The sequence below is a fragment of the Pterocles gutturalis genome, unplaced genomic scaffold, assembly GCF_000699245.1.
Source record: "Pterocles gutturalis isolate BGI_N339 unplaced genomic scaffold, ASM69924v1 scaffold40690, whole genome shotgun sequence".
Classification (NCBI taxonomy): domain Eukaryota; kingdom Metazoa; phylum Chordata; class Aves; order Pterocliformes; family Pteroclidae; genus Pterocles; species Pterocles gutturalis.
In genome coordinates this window covers 505-19,950 of record NW_010139662.1, presented here as the reverse complement: position 1 = coordinate 19,950, position 19,446 = coordinate 505, and the positions used below count along the sequence as shown (strand labels likewise).

General features: G+C 35.5%; 1 protein-coding gene across 2 annotated transcripts; it reads right to left on the bottom strand.

The window, feature by feature from the left end:
- Positions 1-11,780: 11,780 nt before the first annotated feature.
- On the bottom strand, positions 11,781-14,008 carry HESX1 (HESX homeobox 1). 2 transcript variants are annotated; one of them, XM_010083397.1, is made up of 4 exons: positions 13,742-14,008; positions 13,419-13,624; positions 13,006-13,107; positions 11,786-12,039 (listed from the first exon to the last, which is right to left on the bottom strand). In XM_010083397.1, the coding sequence occupies exons 1-4, from the start codon at positions 13,953-13,955 to the stop codon at positions 11,941-11,943; spliced, it is 621 nt and encodes a 206-aa protein (XP_010081699.1). In that variant the 5' UTR covers positions 13,956-14,008; the 3' UTR covers positions 11,786-11,940. The 2 variants fall into 2 exon arrangements, with proteins under 2 accessions (XP_010081700.1, XP_010081699.1); XM_010083398.1 differs by lacking the exon at positions 13,006-13,107 and having other exon boundaries at positions 11,781-12,039; positions 13,742-13,953.
- Positions 14,009-19,446: the final 5,438 nt, after the last annotated feature.

Sequence of the window (19,446 nt, the reverse complement as noted above, 5' to 3'; positions counted from 1 at the left end):
TAACCTACAATAATTTCAATATAAACAAAGACACAGAATGAACAGTGACATTCCCTAGATAGAACACTTGAACTCTCAGCTACCACTGATTACACCAGCAGTACCCAGAAAGCAGAAAAATTTATGCTCTTATTTACTAAGACCTCAAAATTATCTGCAGAAAGCAATGATGCCATCTGACAAAATCAGTGTCGATGCCCCCTTCCCAATAGTTCAGCTTAAGCTAGTAACAAAATGACAAATCTGAAAAAGATTTATCTCCATACGGCTGCCATGCCCTACTTAATAACATGAATGAACTGACTGAATACAGACATATTTAATTGCTGTGTATGCATTTAGAATAATTTCCACCACAATCTTTTGTGGAAAAGGGTAGGGGAGAGATGGGAATCAAATGACAGCAGTTAACATTTTTAGCTGGATTCTCCAAAATGCTGGTAGCTAATGTAAGGGCAAAAGGGATTGTGGGGACTCTGCTTTTCTGAAGGCTCTTTTGTCCTTTTTACAACAGTCTCTTGTTTCCAAATAGCATAGAACACATAATATCCAAAAGTCATGGGTATCAATATCATGCATTCTACAGCTGGTTTTGGTTGACACTCTACCTTCTTTGCTTAAAGCTAAAAAACATTTTTTTTTTTCTTCCCCTTTCTGAGCAGCTGTTCCCAGATGGAGGGGACAGTGAGAACTCAGCAGATCCTATAAAAAACATGAAAACTGATGTACTAGAAAGTTCTGATAATATGGTTAAAAATTCCCTACCAAATTTTTCTATCGCTCAGGAAAAATTCCTTCTTAGACTTGGAAGCTGTATGCTCCATCCATACTTCACATTTCTAGCACTGAAATCTCTCCCAAGAGAAACTGACCTTGACTGCAAGAGGAGTTAGGAAAACAGCTCGCTTTGGGGCCAGAAAGCATGCATCATACTTATAGAAGTATTCAGCCAAGTCATACAATCATGACTATTGCAATACCACACTTCTGTCACAGATGAACAACACCCACTGTTAGAAAATGAGGATGAGCAACACTGAACCAAGCAGACAGTATGCTTAAAAGATCAGCAGCATCTCAGAAACCTCTTGAAGGTCTGGAATCACAAACCGTCATCTCACTCTCCATAAAAGCACAAATAAGATGCCAGAACAGAAAATCCATAATGCGAGGGTCTTCTGGAACTTCATCTGGCAGATACTGGAAGGCAAAACCCCAGATCTTTTGATAATAACCACTTACACAGGGATGGTTTACCTATGGAATGAACATCTAGCATAAAAAGGGTGAAGAAAGATCTTCCAGTATTAAACCTTAAGAATGAAATTAGAAAATGTGAAATGAATGTGGACACTCTCAGGAAGGGCATGAACATTCCCACCAGTCTCAAGGGTCCCAAAAATTCTGCTTTGATGGAATCTTCCATATTGTAACATGCCATAGTTTCAAAAGATCTGGCTAAGCTCCAGTGAAAGATTATCAACTGGTGGTGACCCCAGGTCATAAAAGTGAATTGAAATTTGAAGCAAATCTATCAATTGTTATGAAAGCTTATCTTTTTCAAGGTAACTTTTAAATCACTACGCCTTGAGAAATGTGCCAAAAACTCATGAAAAACACTGAGTTCTGAAAGGAAAATCTGTGTTACTATTCCCATTTTATAGATGGGGAAATTTAAGCACAGAGTCATAAAGATGCCTGCTTCTATGTCTTGCGCACATGCTCAAGGCTAAACCAGTAATTAGATTTGGGGTCAGGAAAAACGCTGTCCCATCTTAAGAAAGGAAAAGACCCCTGGGGGTAGTGGTTTCTGGCTTTAATTTGCTTTCTATAGACACACACTCTTCTTCCTAAGGTCAACCTGACATTACCAGTGGGTGCTTAAAATAGTGCAGGCCATGGAGCGCAGATCCAGCCTCCAGAACAGTTCCACCCAACTGGCTGCCTCTATCTTGCGAGTGGCAACGAGCACAGCATGCTGTCCTGGCAGCCAGCTGCATCCTGCTGTGTCCAAACATTTATTGGCACTTCTAGATTAGCTGCTGCTGTGTCCAGATGGGACTTGAAAGTGGAATTAGATGCATTTGACACTGGCAGGCACCACTTTTATATCCAGATGCTTTCCAACAACTCCTGAAATTGAGCATACAGTGCTTAATGCTGAATAAGCTGGACTTTACAGAATCCTTTGTAGTGTACAGGCAGTAATATTTATCTCCTGCTCACTTTTTATGTCACACTGTCATGTTTGAGCTTTTTTCTATCTTCAGGTATTTGGGGGCGTTTTGAGGCTTGCAGAGTTCAGAGAGTAGGGGGTGAATGGTCTTGTGACCTTTCTGGATGACTTAATGTCTTCTACAGGAAATTGCACTTAATGGCCAAGGAAGTTTCAGTCCTATATTCCTAAAGGCTTAAGTTAGCATCACATGTAAGAGTAAGCATTGCTGAAAAGGAACTGACTGAAATAAACCAAACAGTCATTATATGAAAATTACCTCTAATCACCACCAAAATAACAACGTATCAGTGCTCTGTGGATGCAAATCTTCATATAATCTTGCCGCTCCCCAGACCTCATAGCTCTCTGTATTGTATACAAGATAACTTGTTCTGCTGCAAGAGAATGTCTGCAGTCAAAAGTCAACTCTCTGTATTTGTTTAGTTTTGCATGTTTATTCTTATGAATATAATAAAGGAATAGACAGCTCAGTTCTTTGAGATTATTCAATTTACTGATGTGCCACCCAATACACTCCTCCCTGCTCCAAAAGCATGCTGAATTGACTCCCTCTGTGGCCACATGTCATTTCTGAGAAAAGAGGGAGCAGGGCAGGATCGTGTCTTTCAGCAGCAGTCTTCTGTTACACTGGATTAGGTGTAATGTGAAACTGCACTTTTATCTAAAAGTAGATTTGTGATGCAAAGAAAATTTAAAAATTGCATGGAGGAGTAATTTTTCAATAAAAATTCTGTTGAACTAGAAATATTCCAAACCAACAACTGTATCCCCAAAGTTACGTATGTTTTCTTCTTTAGCAATAATTGAATAATTATTAATGTTCAATTTTAAAATAATATTTTTCTGCAATATGGGCATTTCATCTCAATCACCTATTAAAAATGCAAATCAAGATCCCCACAATGCCATTTGAATAAATGCTAGAAATGCTAATAAAGTAACATTTTTACAAAAGTTTCTCAATTTTACTTCTAATCTCAACCCTTTCTTATTATAGCATGATACTTTCCATCCAGCTTGTCATTTTCCTTCTGCAGGAAAATACAGCAGGGGAGGACAACTCTAACCTTATTTAACAGTCTGTTCTGAAATTCAACAGCATCCTGTGGCAATGTCTGCAAAATTAATCCTAGCACACTAAGGGACCCCTCACTGAGCATAACCTGCCTTAAACCCTTTCCCATTTAACTGAGGGAGAGCTATTTTCTCAAGCACTTCAGGATGACATCATTTGTTATTTGAGGCCAAAAGCTAAGAGTAATTAAGGCTAAAGAAAATGTTCTGAAGATTTTTGTAATTAAAATGTGTAGAGACACTAGTAACAAATACCTTTACAGAACAATAGGAACATGGCCGGAAGAATTTTTTAAAAAATCTTACTATTGTGTAGGCATTATGGAAGAAGATTGGAAAGCACTTTGTCAATAGCACCTCATTCTACTCCCACAAAGGGAAATATACAAACAAAAGAAAATAGGAAGGCTGGAAGCATATGGAAATTGCAATCTTTGTTTATATGACAGATACATAACATTTCAGAGAAGAATTTAAAAACATTTTATAGCAGATTTACAAAATAATCAACAGCAACTCTACAAGGCTGGGCTAAAAAAAGGAGGAAAGGCCCTGTTTGGAATGACAGGTGTTGCTGGCAGCCGCACCTCTCAAACAAACAAACTCAAGGTTGTTTTTATCTACAGTTTGGCACATTATTTTAAAACAAAAATGTGAAGGAGTCAGATATCAGGATTGAGTTAGCTGCTCATTTTTGGAAAGAGTAAGATAAATATGCAGATAATAATAGACTGATTAAACAGAATGAACATTTGGTAATACTTACATAGAAAGTTAATGCATGTTAATATAAGTTACCATATATAATCATTATTTGTTTCTAATTAGATGACAATTGTAACAATCACTGAAAACACCACTCCTACTAAACTGTACTGTGTGATAAAACTTACTGCCCAAGACCATATGTTTACAGAGGAAAAGAAGGGAAAGATTGGTTCAGATTTCTCATTTAAACAGGACTGACTACAAGAAAATAAGGTTTTCCACATAACTTATATTTCACAAAATATCTAGCCACGGCCAACTGCATTCTAAGGGCAATGCTGATGCCTCATTAGAATGCTTCCCTAGAACTTCCCTTCTCTGTCAAAGTGAATTAGAGCAATTTGCAATTATATTGTCAGATCACCACATCCTGCGCAGCGAATAAGATGCTGTTCCAACTCTGAAATGAGAGAATTGCATTTCACTGTATGCTTCGCATCCAAATAGCTCTCTAGTAACTTATAAACATTTGAATCAAGAAAGAAATTAAGGTGGATTCTATCACATTTGTTTATATTTTTACCCCGACTGAACACTTTGAAATGCAAGGCAAACTGTTAAGAAATGCACAGTATTTAAACAGCACAGAGTCATTTCTTATCCTTCTAATGTAATAAAACCATGATCAGTGAAAAGTCTGGTGCTAATAAGTGTTTCTGCATGGCAAACATTTGCATTGTCAACATTGTATTTATTATCATGGAAGAATTATATTAGTAGATACTTTACCAGAAGTCACTCTAAGTTTTACAGTATAAGGGGTGTTTTTTTAGAATTACTAGGCACTTTGTCAAATGCCTTCTGGAATGTAAAAAGATTCTGCTACTATAAATTGACCAAGTTGGGAAGTCATAAATATGCACTCATGAAAGCAGCCTAAATTAATTTAGAGGCAAGATTTTAAAAGCTAGGCTGCTCAAAACTGAATTCTTAAGATAATAGCTAATTATTAATAAGAGTTCAGACTATCAAAAATATTAAGCCCCAACCAATTTTCACTAGGTTCAGTTCAGTATTGGCCATTCAGAACTTTTGAAAATCAGGCCCAACATCAAGCATTTGTATGCAGGTACAATATAAATTTGGTCACAAAGTTTGTACAACAATTAAAATAAGCAGTTACTTGCTTGCATTCTGCCTACCCACAGCCTAACTCATGACTGCAGATTTTACGCAAAATTAATTTAAGAACATGTATGACTGCAATTATAAAATCTAACCACAAGAGGGCAAAAGCGGCCCAGCATTTTTATAGGTATTTCGAATACAGACTTCTGTTTCAAGTTTTATGAATTTAAAGTCTGATTTAATATGAAAAAAGCCAAGTGTTTAAATTGCAGCTAATATATAGCCAGCGATCTTTAATGCAGAATATTTGATCTGCTATCTTCTTAACTTCCTTAATATGGCATCATTCATAGGAACTGAATCCCAAGATATTTTGGAATATTACTATGATTGATGTAATACAGTTCTAAATATTAAAAGAGCATGAAATCTATCTAAGACATCTATTCATTTTAATTTAATATATAAAACATAATTTGGTTATACATAGATGAAAGATTGCCCCAGAATCTAGAAATTCTGGACAGGCATGTATCACCTTAGAAGGAGTAAAATGACATGGATGGGAAAAATAAAAATTCAGTGTTAAAAGAGCAAGAAAGGATTAGAGAAAAACAAGGTACAAGAATTGAACTGGTGCAAGGTTACAGACGATTTTTTTTTTAAAAGGTCACAATTCAAACATATGCTTACATATGCAATTTAAAAAATTCCACAGATTTTATAGTGATTAATGACTAATAACATAGATAACTTTTAATGAAGGGAAATATCTTACATCACCAGGTAATTTTTGTCCTTTTTGCTCCAAATTGCACAAGATTAAGGAAAAGAGAGACAGACTGTACTCACTGGGTTCTCCAGCCATCACAGTGGCAGAGGAAAACCTGGTTTAGGAGCTAGGAACAAACAAAACATTGGACTGTAAATCCAAAAAGAAGGAATATATATTTCCCTCTGAACCCAGGTATGGTATCATATTTACAGGCCACACATACAGACCCTTACAGCATCCCAAGACAGATGACCATGCTTTAAAATTGGTATCAAAAGCATTACTTGTGCCCTGTTTGAATCAACAGACAGATACTCTGTTTGCTGAAGGCACTAGACTTTAAACCAACTGATTCACAACAAGGATCAAAACATGGCTGAAAAAAATATATTTTTTCACTGCTTTTTTGTTCTTCTTTGCATTTTTTTTTTTTTAATTAAGGCACAGGCGATGCCCCACTTGCTCTATCTCTCTAATACCAGCACTGTACCACATTCATATGATCAAATATAAAACACACATGGTGGCATGAAAGTCATCAGCAATTATACCACAACGACACCAAAGCCTGTATATCCCTAGGAGTTGTTGATCATGTTCTCATGTCATTGCTAATGAACAGCATCCTGCAAAAACAGCCATTAGAAGAAATGCAATGTATTGTTTCTTCTAAACTTCACAAATAGATATTTTCTATTTTGCTAGTCAATCTAAAAAAAAAAATCAAAACTGCAATGCTAATACTGTGCTATGCTAACACGGCACTTCATACCTTCTGAGATTCTCCTCATTTGGGCTAATAAAATACTGCTGGCCCATGCCAGTATCAGCTTTGGATACCCAAAATAGAAAAACTCTTCTTACACATTTTCTGTCTAAGTCTTCCCCCTCATGTCATGCTTGTAAAGCGACTATTCCCTCACAAAGGAATCCAGAATGGATGGCTCCTCAACAGCCTTAGATTCCACTCCCTCACTAACAATCCTGTTTGCCCATTAAGACCGAATGAACTTCCCTTGTAATGCAATCAGATGGGATCTTTCCTCCCCCCCAAGATTCTGAACGGTCCCAGCTCCCCCTCACATGATGATCACTACTACTTTGTCTTTTTACTGTTCCATTATCAAATAAGTATATGAGATATTCTAAATACCTCTAATAAAAGTAAGAGAATATGATTTTGAGTCAAGATGAATCCCTGACACAAATAGCAGGACATGAAATAACAATTTAGGTCAACCACCGTTGTTGAAAAGTATTTCTGAATATAAAATACCTTATATTTCCTATTCAATTATGTAATATTAAGTCCTTTAAAATGAGGGGACAAAGAGCATCAACCTAAAAACTGACAGAGAAACTAAGTCAATCCAAGGAATCAAAACAAAAGTTAATTTAGAACCAATTTCTAAAAAGCTTTGATTTTGTGATTACTAGTTAACCCTTAGAGTTAATCTCAATTGTTTAAAATTAGCTTAATTTCATGTTAGGTAAACTGAAGATGCTTGCAAATTATTTTATGCTATTTTTGTGCAAATCTTTTGTTAAATCCAGTCACATAAATGCTGGGTGATTTTTGAAGCCACATTTCCTTTTGATAATGTGACAAACACAGTGTTAATCTTCTTACATACAACTATAAAAAGTCATGGGTTTCGTTGCTTTAGAAGTATTTTCAACACAAATATTTTAACAACTAGAAAAATGTAGATGTACCCATGAACACCAGGAAAATTATAACAGTTTTGTTATCTTTCATATAATTTTATCTATTATAGGTTTACATTTTTATATATAATGTATAAATTATACAGTTTGCTAGTGTGCTAGCTTGCTATTTGTAAGCACAGACTTGATAAACTAAATAATTGCAAATTCAAAGTTTTAAATGACAATTTAATTAATTATGTTCTAAATCTGGGATTTTAATGCTAACATTGGTAATCTAAAGACTAAGTTTCAAACTATGCTTTTATGTATGCTGCTAGTAACAATATTACAATGGAACATTGGAACCATTGATTCTTTGGTATAAATTAATTTGAATCTGCTTTTAGATCGTGAGCATAGTTCATCTTTTTTGGACAGCACTGGGCATTGCTGAAGTTTGTGGTTAAAAAACCAAATTAATATAGAGACACTAATTAAGAAAAGAATGTCAATTTAAAACAAATAATTATGCAGCCCAGCATCTCAATTAAGGTCTCAGGCAGTCGACGTATTTCGGGAAAGCACTACTAGAATGCTAAAGTGCCATTACCGTCCACCACAGAAACCCATTATCAACCTGATCCTAGCCTAAATTGTAGCTGTTGATGGACATTGACAAAACAGTTTGCCAATATTAAGAGTAAAAAGTCTTACAACTAGCCAGGTTTTTTTCTAGAACAGTTTTTCACCATCCTAGTACATTTATCAATTTATCACAGGATCAAACAATCACTGGAGACAATGCAAGGTAACATGGCTGAAAGTAAAGGAGGTTGGGGCTTCACAAAGCTGAAGTCAGAACACGAACCAAGACCAGACTTTTCTGATCACAGTTCTGAAGGCTAGATAGTTAAGCAGAAACAATGCAAGGCAAAGTATGCAAAACTAGAACAGGAGCAGATTTCAGCATGCATGGTGGCCTCTTCTGACATAGTCTCATCCACACTCATTATTTGGACTGGCTGTGGCTAGACAGATAACATAGTCTATTACATGGATTTCTGGGCTACCAAGGTAGCCACAAAAGCTGCAGAATATCAGGAACTAGAAGACTAGAGAATCTTGTGAAGTCTAGACAAACATTTTTAAGATGGAAGAAAATTCATCTGGATTTGAAAAAGTGATGGCCACAATTTAAACCCATGCTGGTCAAAGTAGGTATAAATGTGAAGTTAGAGGTTCTCCTTTAACTTGTTGATGCGTTTACTTTGGGAAGAACAAGCTAAACCAAGATGAAGCAAATATTACTATTATGCTATTAAACTTGTTGCCCCTCAGCACTATGTACCACAGTTTTAGTACCTTACACCAATCATCCTCCGGGTAACATTTGCTAATTGGGTGCTGGATACCAGGGCTGATGCTATTATTATTCTGCTATTCTCCTCCTTCTCTTAAATAGCTTTGTCAGACTTCAGACTTCCATCACTTGAGACCAGTTCCATTATAACAGACATTAGGTGTATTTAGGTATTTGCCAGATAATAGAGTAAGGTTCTTAGGCATCAATCTGTACAGATTAGTTTAATCTGTTGTTGCTGGAAACAAGGTTTCCAGCAAGTAAAGTAGACAATAGTTTCAAATTACCTGCAATAAGGTTAAGCTATGGGCAGTATATCTTTTGAGGTGAGAAGAAAAACAAAATAGAACTCATGCATTCCCAATTATGTCTTTACCTTTACCAGATCAGGTAGGTATCTGAACTGAGATTCCAATTTCTCTAAAAACTATTTGTAATGGATTTGGTTCCATTTAAATGGCTTTATTTGTCAATGTTCTCTTAAATATTTTTGAATGCAGGATACAAAAGAAGTTCAGTTAGTAATGTTATTTCCTAAACCAAACAAAGCATGATTAATTAACATTTCAATATTGGATAGAAGTTTGTCATTTTCACACTAAAATAGGATTTCCAGGAGCAAAGTCAAACAATTCAAGATTTTAGAGACTCTATAAAAATGAATGCAATGAGCCCATGAAGTTAGAGACACAAAATGGCAAATACCTGTAGTCTGGTTCTAACTAATGCAACATTGTAGTAATATTTTTCAGAAAATATAGAAATGGTTTTCAGTTAAACTCTTATATGTCAACCTATCATCCAAAATATCAACTAAGGACTGAAGTCAGATCATCCTTCCCTTTAGCTTTTCCTAATATGAGAATACATAACATTAAGTTTTTTCTGTCACTCCTTTTCTCAAACTTTCATTTCATTCTGTAGATCAGCAGATATCATGGATAGAAGCATCGAGAAAGGAAGAGCAGTATTGGTTTTGTTCGTGATACAACAGGTATGATGTTATCTCATAAAATCCTAAACTAACTGCATTTCACAAACCTTGCAGAAATTCAGCAAAGCTACATTAAATCATCCATTATAACAACTGAAATGTATAGAGATGTCCTAAGAACGAACGCAAACTGAAGGAAAAGCAGAGCATATTAGAAGAGATACAGGAATCAAAAACTGTATGGAAGCAGTAGAGACAGGTCTTTAAAATTTTAACACCTACCTCTTCCAGAGACTACACTACACTGAAAGTAACATGCCTGAAAAAAAATCTGTTGTAATTTTATTATTATTAAACAAGAAAGTGCAAGTGAAGAACAATGTAACTGGATTTCCACTACTAAAACACTACAAGAGCCTGTGGATTTTTTTCCCTTTTTTTCTATTTACATTTAGCCTATATTAACAATGATATGCTGATTTCTAAGTCCTCAGTGTCCTAACTGACTTCACAGAAGCTAAATGTCAGACTGTGAATGAGCCTGGTGGCTAAGGTGTGTAGATTGAAGACTTTAGCTCAAGTTCTTCCTCACGTGAATACCAAAGTATTTGGTATAAAGCAAAACTGTTTCCACAAGAAATCTGGAAACCAACATCATAACACATAATCGCTCAGTGGTTAGGCATTCCTTCAATGTGGCATAGTTAGTGTGAGAGCTATACTCTGAATTAGATAAAAACAATTTGAATGTCACAAGCATTCACATAATTTCTTCTCCCTAGTTTTCAGAATTTTTCTCTTTTTTTAAAAATCAGATAAAATGATTCGGTTCAGCTTTTTTACTACTGTAAATACAGTTTTGGTTCAAAATAAAACTTATTTTTCACATCAGCCAAGTGGGAAAACCCAATTAACAAAGCTTTATGTCTAAATTTTTTGGTATTTACTGGTTCTTTCAGGTTTACAGATTGAAATATCATTTAAAGTCAGTGCTGCTGAACCATCAGCCTAACACGAAATGATTTTTTGTACATACAGCTGGGCCCATGTAGAACTTATCTCTACTAAGTAACACAGGATAAAATCTCATTAAAGGACACCAGCACTTCAAGGAAGCGCTTAAAGCTCTGCTGAACAAGGAACAGTGCAAACCCATACTTACACTGTTTTCCTGCATCATGGCCATGAAGAATTGTTGGTTTGTTTTTTGTTTTTGTTTTTTTTCCTGCAAGGCTCTCCTTATGCACATCGACTTCAGGCTGAATATCAAATATGAGGATAATTAACTTTCATGTACTGTTTGATAAAAATGAATTCAACACCCTAAAATTAATGGCAGTGATCTGGATATCTGCTCTTGTCCCAACTGATTTGATCCTGTGAAATGCTGCATTCTGTCATTAAAAGATAATGAAGGCAACTTCCATAACTGGAACACTTCCACTGACAAGACAGGAGATACCCAAGGTGAAGCATTAAATAGGCAAATATTAATTAAAATATGATATAAAAATTGGTAATTTTCAGCTTATTTTAAACAAACAATTGTTCAAACTGCTCAGTTAAATGCTAGTCCTTCCATTTGAGATGCCTTTTTCTGAAAATTATGTTCTTTATAAAAACTATCATAGTCTTTATAAATAAGCTATTTAAACTCCAGTGTAATGCACAACCTGTTTCAGGTAGCAAAATCTGTTGTGCATATTTCAGATTTAAACAGACTTCTTTTAAAACCATGAAGCTTTGTTAAGTCGCTTCAATTAAGATGCAGTAATTCATACTAGCTGAAAATCTTGTGCAACCTAGGGTTTGGATTTTTTTTAACTGCAAAAATATCTAAACTTTTCTGAAAATACTTATTAAAATATATAGGAAAAGTTCACTTTTTCCACAAAAAGTAGATAATAATACTTCAAGTATTTACAGTTTATTTTAATGAAAATTATTATAATTTTTCAAATGTGGGGATAAAATCATAATTAATATATCAACATTACTTAGTACAGGTTATGAAAATTCCAATAATTCCTTGTGTTCTATTGTAGTACCATAACAGCAAACCATCCTTCTTTCTACTCTAGCAGGCTAGAGGTGAAAGTATTTTTCACCATTAGAAATTGAGATTCTCGGTGTGATCTTTTCAGCTTTGCACGACGGTTCTGGAACCAGATCTAAAATTGAAAGAAAAGGCATGCTTTTCAGAAATACAGCACTGTAAGCAGAATAAGCTTTGAAACTTAAAAATACTGACACAGTATTTCGTGAGTATTTTTACAGTATTTTATGTATTGACAGTAGTTTGGAAGTTCAATACAAATCTAAAATCTGCAGATGATGACCTGCAATAATTTTAACGCCACTGATGAAGAAAATAATACCCCCAGCTTAACTGGAAAGTGAGGACCAGCATCACTGTAATTAATAAAAACCTAATATTAACTTCAGTGACACTGAATCAGACCCCAGAACATCCTGAGCATTTAGAATTCACACACAAGTCTTAAGGTGATATTTCTTCAGCTGCTTAACTAATCTCAGCATTAAGCTCCACATCAACCCCAATATAAGACTTGCATAAAACGCTTAATAAACATCAAGGTGAGGCCCAAATTCTAATGCTTATGATATGCATCTTAGCATGCTGGACTACCTGTAAATAATTAAAATCCCTGAGCAGATTTTGCTTTTGGCCAGATGAAGACATAGGCTCAAACCTTGATTTAACACATTATGCTCTACTGACAGTGTCACAAAAGGCATTCATACAAATTATTTCAATGTTTGTTTCACATTTGTTTTTCAAATATGGTGACAAGCATAATATAAACATGATTTTAAAATATGGAAGCTAATGATCAAGTTCTGCACGTGATAACAGGAGATTAACAGAGCAGGTATCATGGAAATATTATAGTGATGAATACCTCATCAACACTATGGAAGAATGTTTAAGATTTCAGAAGGAATTCCATGGCTTCCATTTCACAAATAATTGAAGCCATACCGCATGTATAAATGTGCATTGTTTTAAACTGAGATTATTAAAATTATTGCTACTGCTGTCAAACTACTTATTGATATAACCAGAGAGTACATACAGACAGAATTACAGAAAAGTTCAAATAAATTTTAATTACCTGGATCCTGTCTTCATCTAAATCTAATTTGCGAGCTAGCTCTTCTCTCATATCAATGCCAGGGTAGGAGTTCATTTTAAAAACATTTTCCAAGACTTCAATCTGAGGAGATTAAAACAGACTTGTTGAATAGTTATCACTACCTTCACAGAAGTAATAAAGAAAATAAATACAAAAACCAGTTCAGTTTGTTTCACAGGAGACTTCCCAGCAGGGTTTGCACAATTCTGATTCCATGCATAAACACAGCTCTACTGACATTAGCAACATTACTGTTAATTTATGCTAGTTCCGGATTACATTTCTCTCTGCAGAGGCATATCATACTGAATTAGTCAGCTATTCTAGGCTTCTACCAACATTTTACTAAACTACATTGTTATTAATTTATTAAATACTAAGAAAATCCCTACCTGGTTTCTAGTGAATGCAGTTCTTGGTCTTCTACCCCTGTACCAGCTCAATTCACGTTTGAAAGATAGCCTTTCAGTGACTGAAAAATATTTTTCACAGTTCAAAACTTTTTCCTCTTGCACTGGATTACTGTCAGCATGAAATAATGGATTTTCATAGCAAACAACAGGGATTTGCAGATGAGGATTACTGTCATCACCTAAAACTAGAAAAAGCAAGCAAACAAGAGCTTCAAACTACTGTTTTCAGTAGAAACATGAAAAATATAGACTTTTTAAAAGAGTAAAAGCTTGAGAGGTTACAAAACAGGCTGCTGACTTACCCAAGCTGGTGCATGCATCCATCCACGGTCTGTGAGGTTTCATGGCTGGAATGCCATCTTTTTTCTGCTCCAATCCCAGAATACTTTCAATGGAAAATGAGCACTGTGTGGTTTTATTTTCTACAAAACCAGACACTTTCCGAAGATTCTGAGATGCTGATGTATTAGCAGCACCTAGTGATGTACTTGCCATGCTTCCACCTTCAGCCAGCATAGCATGTATACTGTACTTGCATTTCTCCACAAGTCCTCCTTATAGTTATGTTGACAAGGGGGTTGGATTTGCAACGTCATTAATTAAAATCTTTTATTAGAAAGTTTTAGCATGTCAATGAAAACTCTCCCACCAAGAGGCACGAGGAGTTAATTGTTTATTTGTTTGCAAGTAATTAGCAACTAATGGTGACACTAGGGGGGCCACCAAGAGGGACAAAAAGTGTTATCTCTCCTAACCAGAACATCGACTTAACTTTCTCAAAAGAAGCTGTGCACAAATATAGTACTTCTCTTTTATTTGAAATCATTAATGTATAAAATCAGGTTTTTTAAGAACTTTATACTCTAATGGACTCCAGTTACCTAAACATAGCAGCATGATAGGAAACCAGTCAAGTAATAAGTAATCTCATTTAAGTGAATTTCCTTCCAAGGAAATTTAAAAAATAATCTCTTAATGCTATTAGGGTAATCCCGATGAAAATGCCTCTGTTTTTTCACATGCATATGTAATGGTGAACGTGGTCAATAAAACAACAATAGCTTTTGGCATAAGGCACTGTGCAGTGGGTTGGCAATGTTGTCAAAGCTCAGTGTAATTGCCTTCCAAGTGCCTGGATTAGTTAACAGGAACAGTTGCACCAACTATTTTAAATAATTCATGCATTCATTTTCCTTATTAAAATAACTTTGTTGCAGCTTTTTTGAAACATACAGTATGTGAAATTTCCTGATCATTCTTTACAACACAAAACCAAAACTTACAGTAATAGAAGCAGTACACTCAAATTTACTCGTTTAAAAACATCCTTTACTGCTAGCTATTCCTCCCTTCGTGTAAGTACATCACCAATAGAAATTTATTTAAATCCTACAGAGCAAACACTGACCAAGATCATAAGTAATGGGGAGAAAGGAGGTAAAGATTTTGTAAATAAGTTCAAAGTTTGAAAACAGAATTCTGATTCCATTCATTATAAAGAAAGTGCTGACTATAACATTTTCATATTTAAGGTCATCTGTCAGCCACACAGCACAATACATGTCACATGTTCAAAACCAGCTTTCGGTTCAGAATAACCTCTCCTACAGAGATTCCTCATTTTCTTATTTTGGACGAAGCTCTATTTTAGAACATGCAAAACTGAAAACAATATTTAAATTTCAGGATGCAAAAGCTATGCCTCTTAAATACAAATTTTAATTTGGAGCACATGATGTAGAAGCACATGAGCACATAGGACTGTGTGCTTTTAAAGGAAAAGCCTGGCCTATTATTTCTGGTTTTACTGTTTTCTCAGAGTAGTTTATTCTGTGTTATCAGTCACATTCACATGGCTAGCAACTAATATTAAGAAAATAAACAGTACCTCCATTTTGATTTTCTGTACATTTGTAAACAACCCAAGACTAATCTTTAGGAATAGACAGAAGCAGGAAAATTGCTAAGGAAATGGCACAGTCTAGAATTGACAATACTGTGCCAAGGGAGATCCTACAGAGAAAAATGTAATCCATATGTGGCTTTATATCAGAAAGATGTTTAGCTGAAGAATGTTGACTTACTGCACTGACTTTGTGTTGTGCAATGTGTGAGCGTCAAACGAAGCTATCAAAAAGAGTGACAATTCAAGAAGTGATCTTACCAAGGACACCTTATCAGCACCTATCAATGGATATTGAAGTGGCATCAATATGACTGCAATGAACACCTGCAAGCTAAACTCCAGCCATCATTTAATAGCCTCAGCAACCACAAAGTGTAGACATAAAAAAAGCACCCTATCTATGAAACCACTGCTTGTTCAGAATATTTGGTGAACCAGAGATCAGTGGGAAGCAGTGTTAAGCAAGGGCCTTACAACCCTTTATGTTTCAGTACAGCTGTTGCCAACAAAGCAACCTATGACCTTACCAAAGCAACAGGACACCTTTTCTTGACTGCAGGCAGTTATTCTGAGTATTCAGGCTGCACACCAGGTCCAGAGGTTACTAAAGAGGTAATGTAAAACCTCTTACATAGCAGTGATTGATAGATCAGTTTTCTGCCTCTACAGTGTCTACATGGAACATCAGGTTTAAAAAAAAAAACAAAAAAACTAATTAAAAAAATTCCCACAAAACACATTAAGTCAAAAAGAAAACAATATGTTTCCTTCTGTACTGAACTTGGAGCTGCTTACCGATTTCTCTATCCCAAAGAGGTAAAAACCATGATCACTGATAGACAGCCTCTTGGATCAAGAAACTAATGTGGACTTCAACAATACATGAAACCCTTAATGATTAGAATACAAGCAGCTAGTTTCTAAATACAGCCCACTATTTTTTTTTAAAGAACTTAAAAATACCAACACAAGCACTGATACAAAACACATTTCAGAAAATATTTATTTTTCCTGGATGAATATAAACAAAATTCACCTGAGCCACACCACTGAGACTCAGATGACCACATAATTCAAGTTCTAAAGTGGTAAACACCCTCAGAGGTGAAGCTTCTTCAGGAAGCTATCAAGAACTATCAATAAAGACAGGCATACGTGGTGGCAAGAGAGACGCTCACAAGAGGCACGTATCTTCCCAAAGCTAACCATTAAATTAACCAAGTAATTATAACTTACTTCTGCTCTGAGATTATGGAAGATTGAAAAAACACTTCTTCAGGGTAGTCTGCTTTTAACTCACAATTGGAAACACTCCTTCATTCAGAATTTTAAAATTACTTTTCAGGGAAAAGCTTGGTAGCTCTCAAAAACAATCTCCATAAAATAGACCAAAACCAGTTATCAGACACATGTCAGAAGCTAATCAGATACTGCCACCTACTGAGGCCTGCCCAGCTGTTAAATTAATTCAGCAATGTTACCTGAGTAAGAAACTGTGCTATTATTCTATGATTCTAAAACAACATATACATAGAGGTAAATCTACTGGTCTGTCTGAAGGTCTAGCATTCAAATGTTCTATATTTCTTTGAAGAGAAGCTTGCTTAGTTGTAGAGGAAAGCTATTCGTTATCAAGATAAACAGTCAATAAACATTTCCATAAGAAATGAGGATGAAAATATATTTTCCACAGGGCAGAAAACAAAAAAAGATTTAGATCCAAGAACACATGGCAGTAAAGAACCAGATTAAATTTCTAGGAATTCCCACTGAAAGGGTAAACAGACCTTGAGCTGACACCCAAAACCCCCTGTATTTCATTATTTTGGCCCATTAGAAGGGGTCGATACTTTCCCTGCAACCCACATTAAATTACCTATAGAGTTTTAGCTAAACACCACTGCAGGGGAAATTAGAGCAACACAACAAACATTAAGTTGAAAATCTTAAGTAATCAATAATAGGAGAAATCAGTGCTCCTTGGATATGCAAATCCAGTCTTCTTACAGCATCAGATACCTGATGAGGAAGAAAACTAATCTCCCTTTCAGATTTTGCACCACTGGTTTTTTTTTCCAGGGACAGTAGAGTTCATGTGTTTAGTAGATGAAGCTCTTGTTCTTTAGAAATGCGAAGCCTCTAAGGACTCTCTTTATACCAGCTGAAGAGACCACACCAAGAGTTCTTGGTGGCTTTGGTCTGAAACCCCAATGCTTACTGTTGCTACCACTTGGTCTTCTCACCCATTGCTCTCCACTGCCAGGTCACCTTTCATAACAGTCTGTGCAATATTTTCAGCTTTTAAAAAAGGTATAAATGGTATATATAATCTTTTTTGATAACTTATCACACTCAAAAAAAAGCCTTTCATCTCACCCCTCCCTCAGCTTCTTTACCCCACTGCACCAGTATTTCACCACCTCTGATATTCTGCTGCATACAGCTCCCTTTCAAATAAGTTTTGAACTTCAATAATAAAGATTATATTCAAAGACAACTTCAAAACTCATAAGGTTTTTTTGGGCAAGAATATCTCAAAACTGTTAATACCAATTTTCACAAAACATGACTAAAAGCAGTTAGCTATTTCTTGACTGAAGTAAAAGCTATGTTGACCCAGGGAGATTAAGTGAACACAGGTAAATACAAGGTAAATCCAAGGGCGGCACGCAAAAGTCTGAGAAACAGTGTGTTAAATAATGTGTAACACGCAAATAAAGCCTTACCTTATCCAGAAAGTTACTTTGACCCTCCATCAGAGGCAAAATGTTCTCTCCATTAGGCGACAGGTCTGGAATCCCCTCAAGAGCCGCTGGCTTCTACTCTCCCTGTTTTTGCAATGCCAAGAGTTACTTCTCCACATCTTTAAGGCCTCTTAGTAAGTGTTTTGCAGAAAGAACAAAAAAACACACAAGCCCACAAATCCAAATAAACAAACAAAATCACACACTAACAAAAAGCCTAGAATGCTGAAAAAAGTGTAACATTAAACCCACGCTTATTAGAGGGTTCAAAGGAATTCTTCAAGTCATTACTATCAAATCTCATCTGTTGCTGTCAAATTTGTATCTCAAAACTTTTGGATGCCTTGTAACATTTGTAAAAAATATACACAAAAGGTGAGAACCAGACCGTAATATCCTACAGCATGTTTCAACATAAGCGATCTATTAAAAAAACCTGAATACTACCTCAAAGAACCCCTGGTATACTCTAAAATTGTTAGAGAGGCCCCTCTCTTGCTATAAACCAAACTGAATCACTAAGATCAACAAAAACAAGACACATTTTTATGCTACATGTCAGCTGAGATATTAAAGATATGTTGGTTAGTGTTTTGTTTTTCTTCTATTAAACATTTAATTCTCAAAGAGCTGTTCTCTATTCACAGCAGCGTAAGAATTTTTCTTTTCTTCTGCCACCTACAGCTGTACATACGCAAAGCTAAGTAAACTAATTCTGTTTCAAGTTACTACCTTCCTGAATTCTGCTAGGGAAATGCATCTTATAGTATAAAACAGAGAGCATTTCTTACAGAAGACTGCTGTAAAACTTAGTCACAAGTTAACTGATCCCCAAACCAGAAAGCTATGCATATATATACAGATCATAAACCAATGCTAGTGTTGTGTCACATAATTACAGATACAAGTCTCGGTCCTTAAAATACCTTGTAAGATAACTCTCTATTATTACCCTCATATTTAGAGAAGTGGTGTGACTTGCTTCAGTCAGGTGAGTCACCAGCTGAGCTGGTAAATGAACTGACTGAACTGAGTTGTAATTTCCTCACCACTGACTAAAAAAAAAAACAACAAACCCCATCTCAAAAATCTGTAGTTGTAATTTAACACCAGTCTTTTCCTTTATCTGCTTTTAAAGGTAAAACTTGACCTGATACAACATAAAGAAAGGTCTCCATAGCAAGACCTCACAACAGTTGGATCATTTACTCTGATGGATGACTTAGTGTACTTTCTAAACTGGTTTTATATTAAATTCACCTGGCCACAAATAGGCAAGACCAGCAAGGGAACCTTTTTTTTTTTTCTTTACTGTAATAATAAATGTATCTAAAAGGTTACCACTCATCTATTAAAA

What these genes read in the sequence shown, in the direction of transcription:
- HESX1 (XM_010083397.1), bottom strand. Translation starts at nt 13,955, where the DNA reads ATGCTGGCTGAAGGTGGAAGCATGGCAAGTACATCACTAGGTGCTGCT. An exon ending in GGATGCATGCACCAGCTTGG is followed by an intron (nt 13,625 to 13,741) that starts GTAAGTCAGCAG and finishes TGCTTTTTCTAG; the next exon opens with TTTTAGGTGATGACAGTAAT. An exon ending in CTGCATTCACTAGAAACCAG is followed by an intron (nt 13,108 to 13,418) that starts GTAGGGATTTTC and finishes TAATCTCCTCAG; the next exon opens with ATTGAAGTCTTGGAAAATGT.